Consider the following 17075-nt stretch of genomic DNA (forward strand, 5'->3'; position numbering starts at 1 on the left):
CTTACCATATTTAATAATCACGGATATTAAATGAAGTAATAAATGGTAGACCCAAATAACAGGTGGTTCATAATGGTAGCTACCGTTACTATTTCGCATGAAACAAATCTAACAAGTTCAGTTTTGACTATTTTGAAGTTTTGTTACTATCATGCAGCTGTTAAACAATTGTGTCCTTGAATATGCTTGCATGTCCTTGGTGGATGAGAAATTCTAATATGTGAATTTCTTGGGGGTTCATCAAGATCGAGGTGTGATAAATATAAGATGCCATTGTTTTTGCCTGTACTTTCTTCAGGGTATCCTGTCTTGGTAGTGAATGGAAGAGGGCCTGGTCCCTGGGGCAGTGCAGAAGGCACTTTCATCATCTCACTCACTGCAAATGTCATGTGAGGTTTCATGGAAGTATTAAGAGATCCAATTAAGAAGAATAGTTCTGAGTCTAAACCAGCCCAGAGTGGCTTCTCTAGGGGAAACTCCCCGCTCTGCTGGTACGTTTGTGTTTGTCATTAGGGACACCTTGTATCCCAGGTGCCTGCCTTGAGACATCTGCCTGAACTGGCTTCATGTTACACACAAATCCACATTCAATAACACTGTTATTTATAGGCTGAGTTATGTTAAACAGACTTTCACTAAGTTCTTTCTTATTCTAGTGGCTGGTGGTTGTGGAAAGAGAAGGGGTTAGGATGGGAGATAAACTGTTAATTTAAGGGAAGAGTAGGTGTTATGCTATCATGCGTTGCTTTTCGCCTTTGTGCAGCCCTGAATCTGTGGAGGCTAGTCCAGCAGTTAATGAGAAGAGCGTGTATTCCACTCATAATTATGGGACCACTCAGAGGCATGGGTGTCGAGGACTGCCTTATGCTGTGAGTATGCACTTGTTTCTCTCCAGAGCAGTGATCTTCCTGGAGTGTAATCCATTCTTATACATTGTGACTTTCTTGAAATGTTTATATGCAGCATGACGAAGTTGCCCCTTTTGCACTTCCCTGCCTCCAGCGGACGTCTAGCCCTGCATCATTGTTCTTGTTTTTATGTCCCAGTTGACCTTGGCATTTTGTTTTATCACTTTCCTGGTTGAAGCCAAAAAACAAGGGTACTACTTTCTTCTTTCTTTCCATATGTACCATACTTTAGGGGAGAGAGGGGCCAGTGTTTGGACACTGTTGATTTAAAAAATCTTATTTTCAGGATCATAATTACGGAGCCCCTCCTCCTCCGACACCTCCTGCTTCTCCCCCTGTCCAGACGATCATCCCTCGTTCTGACCTGAATGGCCTGCCGTCGCCCGTAGAGGAACGCTGTGGAGACAGCCCGAACTCTGAAGGAGAGACTGTTCCTACCTGGTGTCCTTGTGGTCTTTCTCAGGATGGCTTCCTTCTCAACTGTGACAAGTGCAGGTAAGATCCTGTTCCATTTAAGTTCAAACCTGGGTTGCTGGGATTAGGGTTTCTTATCAGTAGGGAAAAGCTCAAAGTATTCTTTCTTGTGTTTGTTAATGTAGATGATTCCTTAGTGCTCCTTGGCTCGAATTCTCTGCACTAGGTGAGAATTGCTGACAACAAGGAATGAGAGATTGATGTTAAAGCTATTGAATTTGATATGAAATTTAATGTCCTGGAAACATTTGGTAGGTGGGAGGGAGGGGGTAGTTTATGCAGAGACACTTCTCCCGTGTATGATGTGATGTGCTGCATGTTGCTGGAAGGACTACTTTAAGTTTATTTTCCCTCTTTAGGGGAATGAGCAGGGGGAAGGTTATTAGACTTCATCGGCGGAAGCAGGACAACATATCAGGTGAGCAGAAGGTGGGTTAAACCCACATTTTGACTAAATAGTTTGTGATTTAAATGTTCTCTTATAGTTTATAACTAACTATCTTCACATAAAGAAATTCCCACAAAGCCACTGTATAGCTCTATCTAGAAATAATAGACCTGTAACACTCTAATAATTCTTTGTAGGCACCAAAAATAAATTCCTTTTTTTTAAAGTTGTTGTTGTTATTGTTGTTGTTGTTATTATTATTATTATTATTATTATTATTATTATTATTATTATTATTATTATTGGTTTTTCAAGACAGGGTTTCTCTGTAGCTTTGTAGCCTGTCCTGGAACTAGCTCATGTAGACTAGGCTGGCCTCAAACTCACGGGGATCTGCCTGCCTCTGCCTCCCAAGTGCTGGGATTAAAGGCCTGCACCGCCACCACCTGGCTTAAAGTGATTCATTTATAGTTAAAAAAAATAACAGAATCTAGAGACTACTTTGAGGGGGAAAAATAGATGGAATACAAAGTAAATCTTATAATTAATGCAAGCAACAAAAAAAATCTTATTTTCAGAAGAAAGATGGGGTGTATGTTGATGTATAGATGCAGAGTTACAGTAGAAATAATGACTCACTAGATGTGCACATGGGAGGGAGTTAATGTTAGTACCTGAACTGTGAAATTTTTTTTCAGGTGGGGATAGCAGTGCAACAGAAAGCTGGGATGAGGAGCTTTCTCCTTCCACTGTGTTGTACACAGCAACACAGCACACACCTACAAGCATCACCTTAACTGTTAGAAGAACCAAACCCAAGAAGCGGAAAAAGAGTCCAGAAAAGGGTCGTGCAGCACCAAAGACGAAGAAGATTAAGGTATGCAGTATAAAAATACCTTGAAGTATGTCTGAAATAGCTCAAATGTTTGAGCAATAGTATGCTTTTTTTTTTTTTTTTTTTTTTGAGAAATTTGATGCCAGTGTTTGGCCACTTTTTCCTCCCTCAAAAATCTATATTATGTAGAAATAGACCAAGCTCTCTTCTCATCATAGGTTCAGTTTCTTCTACTCCAACTACCATCCCAGGTATGGAATTCCAGCCCTACCTGGTACAATCCCATGAGTTGTAACCTCAAGTCTAGGCTTCCACTCTCTTACAACATCACCCTACTTCTCTGCCCCAGAGCAATCTGAACTTCTTTTCTTGGTTATATGACTGGCCTCATGTCATTAGGTTTATTGTTTGTCCTTGGAGCTAGACAAGACAACACTAAAACTCAGAAAACATCTCTTGAATGGTCTAAGTTTCCTAGTGTCTTGGTCACTTTCTTATACTCTTAAATAAAAGGTCTCCAGAAGAAATCTTTAGTGTTTTCTATTCCTTTCTTTTCTATCACAGCAACTTGGTTGCTTCCAGGTCACTTGCCCACTCTTTGTAAAGGGAATTGGTCTTTGTTTCCCTCTTAATTTCAAAACTAGTAATCTACAATTTAAGGATTATAATTCCTGCTTGGTGTCAGGGGTCTGTTTAGTATTTGTGGTGCATGCTCTTATCTACTAGTTGTCTAGTTCCACCAAAGTATTGGAACTCATCTGTTCATTAGCCTTTGAACTGTCCCCTTTCTTGATCATAGTTTGCGGTATTGCATTGTATTGGTTACACAGAGTAAACAAGACAGCTTAGAGTACTAGTTAGTGCCTTAGTTTTAGTCTCATTGTCATTCTTGGTACCAAGTGTTGTTTTGTTCTACTTGTTTTCCTCTTTGGGATAGGCATTTCAAGAGGGATCCCGGAAGTCCTTACGGATGAAGGTAAGGGGTAACCTTCCCTGACGATGTGTTTTATATTTGATCTTGCATTTTGGAAGGTTTCTTTTCTGACATTGATCTGAGAATCTTGTAGTCTGCTTTTCATGAATTTGTAATTATTGCCAGTCAGTTTTCATAGAGCTTTTCTCTAAAGTGGATTTTCTTGTCTATTTTGTGAAAATTTTTCCATTTTGTTTCATTAGCTGGCTTTGTGGTGGTGGGGTGAGTTACATTTTTTTTTTTAACAAATAAGGCTTGTTATGAGGCCTACGCTCCCAACTTGACAAGGCTAGTATGTATTATTTCTGTCATTGGATTCAACTTCAGGAGTGAGGTTTTTCTGCTGATGACCCCAGGCTCTCTTTTAAATGCTCCCAGACAATATGTAGGCTCTGAATCACCATTTGGAAGGATAACGCTTTAGCAGGAAATTGTTGTTAATATGAGCTAGTCTTGTTGAAATATCACTTTTTTGGCATATCCGTTTGGTAGAGATTTATATGATACTAATTGTCAAATAGTTGGGTTTATATGACTTTGTGTGTGTGAGAGAGAGGGGGGTGGTGTTGGAAAATGGAGAAGTAATGTCCTTTTTAGGTACTGGCTGGTTTTGTTGTTTGTTGTTGTACTGGTGGTTTTATCAGCATTAACAGGATGGTGGAAAATTGGTTGTACTTTCTTGTATCTTTTTCCCTGTCTACTTACAAACTCTCATACCTCCTAAAAATTTAGGATTCAGGATCTTTAGTTTGAATTTTAAGTTGTAGTTTGGTTCTTTTAAGTATTCATATTCCTAATGTCTTAAATTAGCCATTATAAAAACAGTGACTAAGTTAGGATAAACTTGTTGTATTGGAATTACTTTGGAGCACCAGTTGATGTTATCAGTGATATCAAGTGACATTTTACCTTACATTTGGAGGTCTAGCCTCTTTTGTGAATAGGAGACAACTTTCACAACCAGAGTTTCAGAGGCCTGAGCTCTATTTTGTAAAATATTTATAATTATTATTTTTTTAATGGGACAGATCTCTGCGAGTAGCCAAATTTATTTTAGCTGGTCATTTCATTTTGTTTAATTTAATATGAAGAATTCTACATAGAATTTGGGGGCTAACTGTAGACCTCAACTGTAAATCCTTTTTTCTATTATCAATGGATAAAAGAAAACAGCATTTGAACTCCCAAGTCAAGAGCTTTCGTACTAGACACAACTCTTAGCCAGTAGTTTTGGGACAGCAAGGTGACTAAGCAGGTAAAGCCACATTCTGCCAAGCGTTACAGCCTGACTTTGATCCCAGAGATCAAAGTGGCAGGAGAGATTTAAGTCCTGCAGCTGTCCTCTTGTCTCCACTGGAGTACTGTGGCACATGCACATTAATAAAATAAATCTTAAAAATAAAACAATAAAGTTAACCGATGTTTCTTCAACACATTTGGTTAAATAATTCTGGTAGATTACATAGAATGACAATACATTATTCAAAGTACATTTGGTAATGTTCCCAAATAGTAATTTTTCTTGTGGGTGGGTAAGATTATGAACTAGTATTGCTAATGAAATTAATAGATGGTATAAAAACAACCATTCTCTTAATACAAAGACAAACCATTTATAGTGTTATTCTAACACAAGTAAATATTAATCCATTTTGAAATTTTATACACTGAAACAACCTAAGATCCTTTTTGCTTTTTTGAATTTTTTTAGGAATTTGACATAAATCTTGATTTTAAAAAAATTGATTTTTATGACTTAAAATGATATGAAGCCAGTAATGAGTGAAAATACTGACTAGATTAAATTCTCACTTTATAAATGGGCAGATAAGTTTTCTCACTTGAATTTGTTCAAGAACTCACAGTTCATTAGTAGTAACAGAAGCCAAATCTCATAATTCTTAGTCCATTGCTCTTACACCACACCAATTGCCAACTGAAAACAAGTACCTTTCTTATCCTGCCTCCCTCCATATTTATGAATGATCTCTTACTAATTCACTTGATCTTTGTTCTCTACAGAATTCTCCCTCTGAAGCACAGAATTTAGATGAAAATACCACCGAGGGCTGGGAAAATCGGATAAGACTATGGACTGATCAGTATGAAGAAGCTTTCACTAATCAGTACAGTGCAGATGTACAGAATGCCCTCGAGCAACATCTACATTCTAACAAGGAATTTGTTGGCAAACCTGCTATTTTAGACACTATTAATAAGACTGAACTGGCCTGTAATAATACAGTAATTGGTTCACAAATGCAGGTAAGAACTAAAGCATTAAAGATATTTAAAGATCGAGATTTTTTTAATACCCAAAGAACAAGAATGGGTTAGAATTATAGCTCCTTACAGAATAACAAATGAACTACTTACCTGCTGATTGTCTTTGTCCAAAATCAGATTGCAGTAACTAAACTGTCTAGGTACATATTTTAGAACTGTCTTTATTTAATAAATGGCGGCGGAAGTTTCTTTTGCAGCCTAGATTGGAATTACAAAAGATTTATAGGCAGCTAATCTAAGTAGATACGTCTCTACTGCCATTGTAAGTTTGCATTTTCTGGAATCACCAGTTGGAACAGGTTTCCTGGAGAAATTGATCTATGTCAAAATGAAAATTTTCTGATCTCCAAGCTGTAACACACAGATAAAACCTGAAAATGTTGGTGCCTTTTCAATAGTTAGAAAACATTGTAAATGCTGACCACATTGCTGTTGCTATTCTTAAATGTTAATGTTCTGTTTTTATTCAGTTACAGCTGGGGAGAGTCACTCGTGTTCAAAAGCACCGGAAAATCCTGAGAGCTGCAAGAGATTTGGCTTTGGACACTCTTATAATAGAATATCGTGGGAAAGTCATGTTACGACAACAGTTTGAGGTCAATGGGCATTTCTTCAAAAAGTAAGAACGTCATTCATTGAACACTGAGGGCTTGCATGGTTCTGGCTGACCAGTCAGTATTGCTATGAAAATCATCTTACTTGATTCTGAGGAAAAGCTAATGATTCAAATAAGCCCATGTCTGTCTGTCATTGGTACTTTTGAAAGGGCTGATAAATCTGCAAAATGTTTAGTGTGTGAAGTGGTGATGACTCCTTTCCAAGCCCAGCATTCTTTGTTTTGTGTTTATTCTTAAATGAAAAGCAGACAAGTTTGTGGTGTTTTCTAGCTTAGGCATTGCAAATGACTATTCCTTCTTATGTCAGCATATGAGTCACACTTGTAGTCGTGGGGTGGCCTTTTATTTGTGTTGAGAATTACAGGAATTTTAATTGTATCCCTAGACCATATCCCTTTGTGCTCTTCTACTCAAAATTCAATGGTGTAGAGATGTGTGTGGATGCTCGTACTTTCGGTAATGATGCTCGGTTCATCAGGAGATCATGTACACCAAATGCAGAGGTAAGCAATCTTTAGCAACATCCCTTTCAATGGAACCACAAAGGACACGTTTACTGAAGAAACAGTCTGAAAACTTCACCCAGATAAAGGTCTGTAGCTATTAGTTGTATGATCTTTAAATGCAGTGGTGAATAAACAGAAGTGTAGTGCCATATGGAAATGGGACAAGGATATTGCTTTAAAGAGGACAGAAATAAGAGACAAGTTTGTATTTGCTAAGAATTAAGACAAAGTGGATAAGAAGTTTATAAATATTACTGGATAAAAATAAAAAGTCCATGTGGTGGTGGTAGCCATTATTCCCAGCTAAGCTATTTGTCTTTACTTTTCTAGATTATGGAAAACAGTGTTGAGAATTTCTAGACATTTCTAAAATTCATTATTTGATGCATTCACACTAAGTGCAGTAAGATTAACAGCTTTGTTTGCAGGCTAAGGAATTGTAATTCTCCAGCAGAATGCAAATGATCTTTAAGATATAAAACAATTTTACCTTGATTTGTAACATTGTTGGCTTTTTCTTTTGAAGAAGTCTAATAGATTGTTTGTTACTATATAATAATTTCAAATGAAATGATAGCATTAAATAAAATAATAGAGTACTCAAAATGGGCAGAAATTATTTGGCTCAGACTTTTCCCATTTATGGAAAAGTTGGTCTTAAAGGCAAACCTAATGATACCTTGTTCACACAGGTGAGACACATGATTGCAGATGGGATGATTCACCTGTGTATCTATGCTGTCTCTGCTATCACCAAGGATGCTGAAGTCACTATTGCTTTTGATTATGAATATAGTAACTGGTAAGACATCAGAAACTTTTACCAGCCTGAATAAATGACAGTGTTAAGATTTTTAACTCAAGAAGTCTGTTTTCAATTCTTCACACACACCCCTTTTTTTTTGCTCTGCCTATTCTTTTCATGAGTAGTGTATTTTCTGCCTAGAAGTTAGGTAATCCCAGCACATGAGAGGCAGAAGTTAGTGGATCTTTATGAGTTCCAGGTCACCCTGGTCTACATAGGGAGTTCCATGCCAGCCAGACCTTGTCTCAAAAATAAAACTGTAGGCTGATTTGGTGGAGGTTTGCTTCTTTCCACTTCTGTACATAGACTACAAGAGATACACAGAGAAACAGAATATTTACTGAAAGTCTGATACCTATTCTAGGTTATTCAAAGATAACAGAAAATTTCTACACTAATGTTTTAATAAAGTGAATGGATAATATGCCATAATGTTCTCTTTTCAAGAATATTGAGACACTTTTGGTTGTTTCTTTGGCACAGTAATTACAAAGTGGACTGTGCGTGTCACAAGGGAAACCGGAATTGCCCTATACAAAAAAGAAATCCCAATGCTGCAGAATTGCAACTCCCACCTCCTCCTAGCTTTCCCATTATTGGAGCAGAGACCAGACGTAGAAAAGCGCGGCGGAAAGAGCTGGAAATGGAGCAGCAAAATGAGATTCCAGAAGAGAATCATAACCCACAACCACAAGAAGTTTCAGAAAAAGTAACTGTTTCCAGTGAGCATGAGGTAATCTCCCTGGCCAAATCAGGTTGTCTGAACTCAGGTTGCTGTGTATTGTTTTAGAGATACTGTACTAAAACATTTAATGTTACATCAGCATGAATATACTTACTTGAGTTTTCTTTTCACTTTATATATTAAGAACCATGAGACCACTCCGAGGCATGGTAGTGTATGCCCTTAATACCAGCCCTCAGGAGGAAGAGGCTCCAGCAGTGAGGGCTGTTACTCAAAAAACCCTGTCTTGAGAAACAAAACATGAGATGTGTCCCAGAACGAAAGAAAGGACACTAATAATAGTAATAGTAATAATATCAAGAACTATCTTTTCAAGGCCTGGTATGATTATACACACACAGAGTCCCAGCATCTGTAAGGCTGAGGCCAGGTGATCTTGAATTTGAGACCAGCTTAGGCTGTGTAATAAGGCCCTATCTCAATAAATGTACAAACAATAATAAAGCATCCTTTGACTCATAGCCCATCTACTTATCATGTATAAGGACCTGGGCTCAATCCCTAGCTTAGAGCATAGAAAGGGGTGGAGAAGTAATGATGCCAGAATAAAGCAGGTTGATGTTGCTTGGAGCTTGAGTATGATCTAATAGTGCTTCTGTGTTAAAGGAAGCTGACAATCCAGAAGAAAAACCTGAAGAAGAAAAAGATGAGCCTACAGATGACCAGGAGAACCCAGCTCATAGCAGGAGGGTAAGTCTCTGTGTTTCTCCTAACTCTAGGAGTTTACCATAAAGTAGATATCATAGTTTTCATTTTTCTATATGTAGGCACATCCTCAGTAGTTTATGGTAACTATCTTACAGTGGTTTTAAGATATTTCCTTCTGGGGCTGGAGAGATGGCTCAGTGGTTAAGAGCATTGCCTGCTCTTCCAAAGGTCCTGAGTTCAATTCCCAGCAACCACATGGTGGCTCACAACCATCTGTAATAAGGTCTAGTGCCCTCTTCTGGCCTTCGGCATACACACAGATAGACTATTGTATACATAATAAATAATAAATAAATATTTAAAAAAAAAGATATTTCCTTTTAACAATTGGATTTCCCTAAAACTTGGCAGCAAAGACCAGAATTTGTTGGATTAGTTTTCTTGCTTTGTTTTGAGTTTTATATTTAAAAATCAAAATCAAGTAGAGCGAGTGATAGTAAAGTTGCACAATATGCACAGGGTCTTGACTTCAATCCCAAATTATTGGGAGGATGGGGGAAAAAAATCACCTCTCTTAGCCCTATATCTCCATGACAGAAATGTTTAAGAAAAACAACATAAAGGAGGCCCTGTCTACTTGGGCTTAAGTCTCACAAGTTTCGGTCCAGGTCTGCTGGATTCATTGATTTGGTTACAGCAGGAGTCCATTGCAATAAAAAAAATTACTTACCTCATTACTGCCAGAGCAGAGATAAGGAAAGTGTAAAGGGGCCAAAGACAGAATATACCCTTCCAAGGCACACCTCTCGTGGCTTGCGTCATCCAAGTAGGTTCTAGTCCTGGGGTTTCCACAACCTCACAGTAGTAATTACCACTTGTTCCAAGCCTTTGGGGCACGATTCACATCTAAGCCATAATACTTTTTCTGTCAGATGAATTAAAGAAGTTGTTAATTGTATTTTATTTGTGGTTAGAAAAGGCTTAATGACAATTTGCTTTGTTTTTGAGCTCAGAAAATAGGATAGGTATTGGTTGTGGTTGATTTATGTACTAAACCTGTGAAGGTAGTAGCTCAGCTGGTTTTAAAATTGTTAGCTTTTGATTTTGCTTTGTTTCATAATTGTTTTCTATATTTAAAACAAAATTTTAAGATTTTGTCTTATAGTTCAAAAGTGCGTATGCTTTCTTGAATAAGTTGTTATAAACTCCACTGATAGTTACTTATAAAACACCTGGACCTGCTTCTAGTTGAACCTCCCTTCTTCTTTCAGACTCGGGAAGATAGGAAGGTTGAAGCCATCATGCATGCTTTTGAAAATTTAGAAAAAAGAAAGAAACGGCGGGATCAGCCTGTAGAACAGAGCAGCTCAGACATAGAGATTACTACCAGCAGTTCAGAGACAGCCGTTGGAGAAGAGACAAAAACTACAGCTCCTGAGTCTGAAGTTAGCAACCCTGTTTCAAATATTGCCATCCCAAGCACCCCACAGAGTACTGGTGTGAATACAAGGAGGTCTTCCCACACTGGGGTAAGAGAGAAAACTCTTAATAGTCTGTGTCTACTAACATTAGTTGTCTTTTTTTTTTTTTTTTTTAGAATGGTAAAAATTAGTATTTTCAACTTGGCTCTGTATTAGAATAAGTAAAGCCATTTTGATCAGAGCAGCTGATTTGTGGGGTGCAAGTGAAGTCAAAATTTGAGTAATAAAAGGCCTCAGCTCTAAACAGTCTCCCAGATAAGCAGGGTGGTGAGTTCAAGGATCATTTGGTTTGGGGACTGGGCTTGGTGTAGCTTAGTATGAGAATGTGTGCTGAACATGCAGAAGACCTCACCTAGCTTTGTCTCCGTCCCCAAGGGAAGAAAACAAATTGTTGGGTTTCTCTCTTGGACAGTCTAAATGGCCCAGTTAACATGTCTGGCCTTTCAGGGTCTTCTCATGATAAGCCTGTCTGTTTTTTCCCTGACCTAGCAACAAACAATAAGGCTTAACATAAAATTGGGTGTGGAAAAGAAACAAGAATTTACTTTCCTGCTAAGAGCCTTTATTTTAGGTAGCTACCTTTAACTGACTTCTGATCTATTTTTATTTTCTATTTGTTTATTCGAATTAACTAAGCCAGATAGATGTTCATCTTCAGTCTATTTAGGTGATATTAATCAAAAAAGTTTTGCATGTAAAGATTACGTTTTAAAAATATTTTTGCTTGGGGAGGAGGCGGAAATTTTTTTCAAGAAAAAAATATATATAAAAAAAATCTTGTAACTGGGAAAAAAATATTTTTGCTTTGTGACGGGTTCTCACTGTATAGTCCTGGCTGGCGTGAAACTTGCTTTGTAGATTGCACTCACTTTGAACTCAGAGTTCTGCCTGCCTCTGCCTCCTTAGTGCTGAGGTTAAAGATATGTGACACCCATACCCAATTCAGATTTTTTTATTTTTATGTGTGAATGATTACATGTGTGTATGTTTGTACACATGTGGGTGGCTGGTGCCCACAGAAGTCAGAAGGTTACATTCTAAAACTGGATTTAGAGGAGGTTGTGAACTACTATGTGGGTGCTAGGAACTGAAACAGGTCTTTGCTGCAAGAGCACCAAGTACTGATAATTGCTGATTAATGTTTGCAGCCCCAAAGATTACATTTAAAATGACAAATTCTTTTTCAACATTATCATTTAGAATGCTTTAAATAGACTAAATAAGAAACAGGTATGAAATTTCTGATGCTGGTTAAGAGGTGGCTTGTCTAATCCCAGCACTTGGGAATCTAAGGTAAGCTAGAGGCCAACCTGCAAGATTCTTTCCGCAAAAGAGAAGAGAAATTTCTAGTAAAATTTGTCTCTCATGTTGTTACAGGATGTAGCTGCAGAAAAACCAATCCCCAAACCACCTCCAGCTAAGCCTTCTAGACCCCGACCGAAGAGTCGAATTTCTCGGTACCGGACCAGTTCAGCCCAAAGACTAAAACGCCAGAAGCAGGCCATTGCACAGCAGGCAGAGCTTTCACAAGCGGCCTTGGATGAAGGAGGAAGTAACAGCTCAGTAACTCCTCCTGAAGCTGGAAACATAGACAGTTCAGGAGAGAACAGACAGTTAACGGGGTCTGAACCAACTGTGGTATCAGCTACTGGATCACATGTCATCCGTGCTGCATCTAAATACCCTAAAACCAAAAAGGTAAGTGACAGTATAAATCAGGTCAGACAAGGAGTGTCTTAGTAAAATAAGAGTGTTTATAGTAAGTCCCCAGAAAAGAAATAATCTTAGAATTATAGATTGAACATTCTAGATAAATATGCTGAAAGCTGAAACCATCCTACTTACTTTTTGTTCACTTGATTTTATAGACAGAGCTTAAATTCTGGTAACTGAAGGTGTTCTTTCTTTGTGAGCACAGAGAGGGTAAAGAAACCATACATCCTCACGATGGTTGTTGCATCTGTTCTAGTGTTTAGATGAGGTTTGTCTTTGTGAACTACGCCACTGCTCCTTATGGCTGTTACTTATTCAGTGTTAATTAATGATTTGTTGTTTGTTTTTTAACCTTAGTATCTAGTTACAGAATGGTTGAATGACAAAGCAGAGAAGCAAGAATGTCCTGTTGAGTGTCCTTTACGTATCACCACTGACCCAACTGTGTTGGCAACAACCCTCAACATGCTACCGGGTCTTATTCATTCCCCGTTAATTTGTACCACCCCCAAACACTACATTCGCTTTGGCTCACCCTTTATGCCTGAGAGGCGCCGAAGGCCCCTTCTGCCTGATGGCACATTCAGCTCCTGTAAGAAGGTATGTGTGTGCATGTGTACGCTCACCTTCCTGTGGATGAAAATGTTACAATACTAGATGATGCATATAGTTGTGGTGTATTTTACATAACTAGCTGCTCATGAGTCTCAAGATAACTATCAGTTTATATTTTGTTAGTTATTACACTGAACATTAACGCATCAGGAGCCACAATGACCAAGATGGAATGTGTGCTGCATTTTGGTGCTCTAATTTGTGACTATTCAGTATTACCTTACCGGGAATTTTTACAAGTTACTGAGTGAGAGCAGAAGGCAATTGATAGAAGGGATGTATTTTGTAAATGGTTTTGTGGTACTGGTTAGCATGGCCATTTGTGATTATTGTGTGATATTGGGCCCCAAATATTTAAAGCACTGATGTAGCCATAAAAATGGACAAGATTATGATTGTAGCTAAGTAATCAATCACTATTACTTCCTGAAGGAGTTTAGAGAAAAAAAATCATCTCATAATTGACATAATTCCTGTTATTTCATCAGATAACACTGGGTTAGACTTCTTGTTCCCTAGAGATATGGAACATGCTGTAAAAGACTGTCTCCCTTTCTGTGACTCTCTGGTTGAGTCTAGTAACAGCAGTGTTTGGTAGTTGTTTTGGAAATAGATTGTTCTTCAAACTTATAATGCTTTTCAGAAACATAGGGCATACTTCATTAGCTCTTTCTATAGGTAGAGTTCTGTTCCCTGGAATACCATTTTCTCTAATCCTCAGATCTGGATTCAGGCTGCCTCCCTCAGTGTCTGTATTGCCCTCCTCTGGCACCACATTCATGAGGATGCTGCATGTAGCTTATTTGATGTGATGAAGTCTCCAACTCCAGGCACGTCTTCCCTAGTTCCTCCAAACTTAAGAGGTTTTCTTTTTCCCCAAGAACATAAGTTCTTGGGAGTTGGGAAAATGAAGGATTAGCCAAAATGGCATAGGATGTGGAAGGGAGGACTGCTGCAGGCATCTACATAAAGAAAGGGCAATGCTGGTTTGCTGTACAAACCAATGGTCATTGTTATGGTAGTGCATGCCTGCTGTTCCATCATTTAGAAGGCTGAAGTAAGATTGTTGTATTGCTAGCCCCTGCTACATAGCAAAATCTTGTATTAAGAAAACCACCAACGACAAAAAATAAAACATGATTTACTAGTTATAGTTAGTGGTAGAACTCCTACGTATAGAATGGCAAAACTAAGACCCAGTCTTCCTACATTGCTCAATTCCTCATTAAGAGTAATAGCAGGAAGCTGATATGATGGTTAAGTGGGCAAACATTTGTCACCTATTAACATGAATTCCATCCCCAGAACCCAGGTAAAAGTGGAGGGAGAAAACTATTCCACAGCATTGTTCTCTAACATCTATATATAGACATGAGTATACACAGCTAACATCTACATAGAACCATATACACAATTATAATGTTGGGGTTTTGTTTTAATTTTAACTTTTTAGTTTTTCAAGACAGGGTTTCTCTGTGTCCTGGAACTTGTTCTTTAGTCCAGGCTGACCTCGAACTTGGAGAGATCTGCCTGCCTCTGCCTCCTGAGATGAAAACCATGTGCTGCCACTACCCTGCTTAACTTTTTTTCCTCCTAAGGAACAGCAGAATCCTAACAGCTTTTTTGACGTGTATTAAAAACTAGAAAAGAAGCCGGGCAGTGGTGGCGCACGCCTTTAATCCCAGCACTCGGGAGGCAGAGGCAGGCAGATCTCTGAGTTCGAGGCCAGCCTGATCTACAAGACCTAGTTCCAGGACAGGAACCAAAAGCTACGGAGAAACCCTGTCTCGAAAAATTACCCTAATTTGAAACTCTTCCTAGTAAGTTTAAAAGTAAATAAAAAAGAAAGTAGACATCAGGTTGGTTACAAAAAAGATCAGCAAGAGAGAGAGGAGAAAAAGAAAGAATGAGGGCTGGAGAGATGGCTCACTGGTTAAGAGCATTGTTTGCTCTTCCAAAGGTCCTGAGTTCAATTCCCAGCAACCACATGGTGGCTCACAACCATATGTAATGAGGTCTGGTGCCCTCTTCTGGCCTGCAGGCATACACTGAGACAGAATATTGTATACATAATAAATAAATAAATAAATAAATAAATAAATAAATAAATAAATAAATAAATAAATAAATAAATGTATGTGATGGTTCTAATTTTTAAAAGAGAGAGAAAAAAAGAAAGAATGGTAAGGGCATGTTCAAAATTCATTATGGATATATATGGCAAACTCATGAGACCCATAGTTGATATATGCTAAGAAAAGCACCTTTTTTAAAAAGACAATCAAGATGTAGGTGTAAATGTAAAGCATTTTTATCGAGCCAGGCAGTAAAATCTATTAAGAGTTGATGGGGGGCTTTCGAGAGATGACTCAGCAATCAAGAGCACTTGTTGCTCTTGCAGAAAACTCCGGTTCAAATCCTAGCTCTCAAGTGGTTCTAGGAGATTTGATGCACTCTTATGAGTTGCATGCAGTCATATACATACACATGTACATTCAGGCAAAACACTCACATAGAAAATAAAGTTAATCTGTATGATTTTGTTTTTTGTTTTAAGGAAGGTTGATGATAATTTAGTAGAGATTAATATAAAGATGTAAGTAATGTAGACTATTGAAATGCCTTCTTGGTAATTGCAATATAGGATTGTAATTTTTTTGTTCTTACCTTGTTTTTCCAATAAACAGAGACCCAAGCAAACAAACAAAAAATGTGTTTATAACTGACTTATATTCAGTAGAAAATCCATTTGTTTGAGCTCTTGCTTTTGTGTTTTATTCCTATGTGTGTGTGCAGGTAGTTATCATTGGAAGTCAGAGGATAACTCTCTCACCTTTATATTAAATTCAGGTTGTCAGCTATTTAGCAACAGATATTTTTACCTACTGATCCTTCTCATCAGCCATCTCTGAGGTCCTTTTATCTGTATATGCTCCGAATTTTGTTTATTTGTTTACTTTTAAAGATAATCTCAAAATAATGCTGTCCTGGAATTCTATATAGAACAGGCTAACCTTGCTCAAACTCAAAGAGATCTGCCTGTCTCTGCCTCTTGAATGCTGGGTTTAAAGGCATGAACTATAACACCTAACTCGGTTTAACTTTGATATCTTTAGTAACTCCATTGGCAACAGATAGAAAGAAAATTAATTTAACCGAACTTCATGTTATATTATCCAAAACTCTGTGACCATCCTCAACCTTGGTTGACCCCTTCCTCCCACACACATCTTTTGTTGTTGTTGTTTTTTGTACAAAGAAATGGTTATGTTCCTTTTTTTTTTATGAAGGTGATAATTGTGTTTAGCCTTAGAGGCAAGCCTAACAGCATCTTACTTCTCTGTGTCCCATCTAGTTTTATGTTCCCTTTTTGTAGTCATAAGATCTAGAATGTAAACTCTTCAGTGACTTCCAAAGACTGAAAATTTTTTTAATAACTTTTTAAATTCTTTAATTATTTAAGGAGGATAGGGATCTTTAAATTTGAGTTGTCCGCTTTGTATGGAAAAATAAATTTGTAATAGCTTAATAACTTATATAATACAAATCAAAATTTGTATATTCATAATGAAGGATTTTTCACTTGTATTCCCAGGCTAGTTTTCACCCATTTATGAAAAAGAGTTTTAGACCAAGATGACCTCAAAGGTCTCCTCTACATTCTAAGGAATTGTGCTTCTGATAACCTGTGTGCTGGGAATCTGTATGAGAAAGCATGTCACTTTCATTCTTGGTTTTTTTAGACACTTTGTCATGTCCTAGAATGTGATTCAAGTAACTTCAGATATCTTTTTTTTTTTTTTAATATACCCATTTACTTATCTGTTTACTTTTTTTCCCTGGGTTTGATAGACAACAAAGATATTTGCACGATAGAGGTTTCTTTCATAGTAAAATTTCACTGGATTGTCTCAGGTTCTAAGAATTGAGCAACCACAAATCTAGAACAACTCTGTTGAAGAGACTATTTACTTACGGGTGATATATGTTCTCTAAAGATGTGACATTATAATAGTTCCCTTTTTCTATTTGGAGTCAGTCTGGCTAAAATTGGTGTTTCTTGTAATTGGATCTGTCAGGG

General features: G+C 37.7%; 1 protein-coding gene across 11 annotated transcripts in view; it reads left to right on the forward strand.

The window, feature by feature from the left end:
• Setd5 (SET domain containing 5) overlaps window positions 1–17075 on the forward strand; it is a 76923-nt gene that overhangs the window by 33005 nt on the left and 26843 nt on the right. For 3 of the 11 annotated variants that reach the window (XM_050148536.1, XM_050148534.1, XM_050148535.1), the window contains 13 exons: window positions 764–869; window positions 1195–1403; window positions 1742–1800; window positions 2469–2647; window positions 5601–5843; window positions 6335–6483; window positions 6867–6984; window positions 7680–7789; window positions 8276–8525; window positions 9144–9227; window positions 10457–10714; window positions 12044–12364; window positions 12737–12979. In XM_050148536.1, coding sequence (XP_050004493.1) covers window positions 764–869; window positions 1195–1403; window positions 1742–1800; window positions 2469–2647; window positions 5601–5843; window positions 6335–6483; window positions 6867–6984; window positions 7680–7789; window positions 8276–8525; window positions 9144–9227; window positions 10457–10714; window positions 12044–12364; window positions 12737–12979 — 2329 coding nt within the window. Of the gene's footprint in view, window positions 1–298; window positions 492–763; window positions 870–963; window positions 1100–1194; window positions 1404–1507; window positions 1549–1741; window positions 1801–2468; window positions 2648–5600; window positions 5844–6334; window positions 6484–6866; window positions 6985–7679; window positions 7790–8275; window positions 8526–9143; window positions 9228–10456; window positions 10715–12043; window positions 12365–12736; window positions 12980–17075 lie in introns of those variants that run through there. The other 8 variants (XM_050148532.1, XM_050148533.1, XM_050148539.1 and 5 more) reach the window with 6 other exon arrangements.

The sequence above is a fragment of the Alexandromys fortis genome, unplaced genomic scaffold (genome assembly GCF_014885135.2).
Source record: "Alexandromys fortis isolate MF-2015 unplaced genomic scaffold, M_Fortis_MF-2015_v1.1 scaffold_59, whole genome shotgun sequence".
NCBI lineage: Eukaryota > Metazoa > Chordata > Mammalia > Rodentia > Cricetidae > Alexandromys > Alexandromys fortis.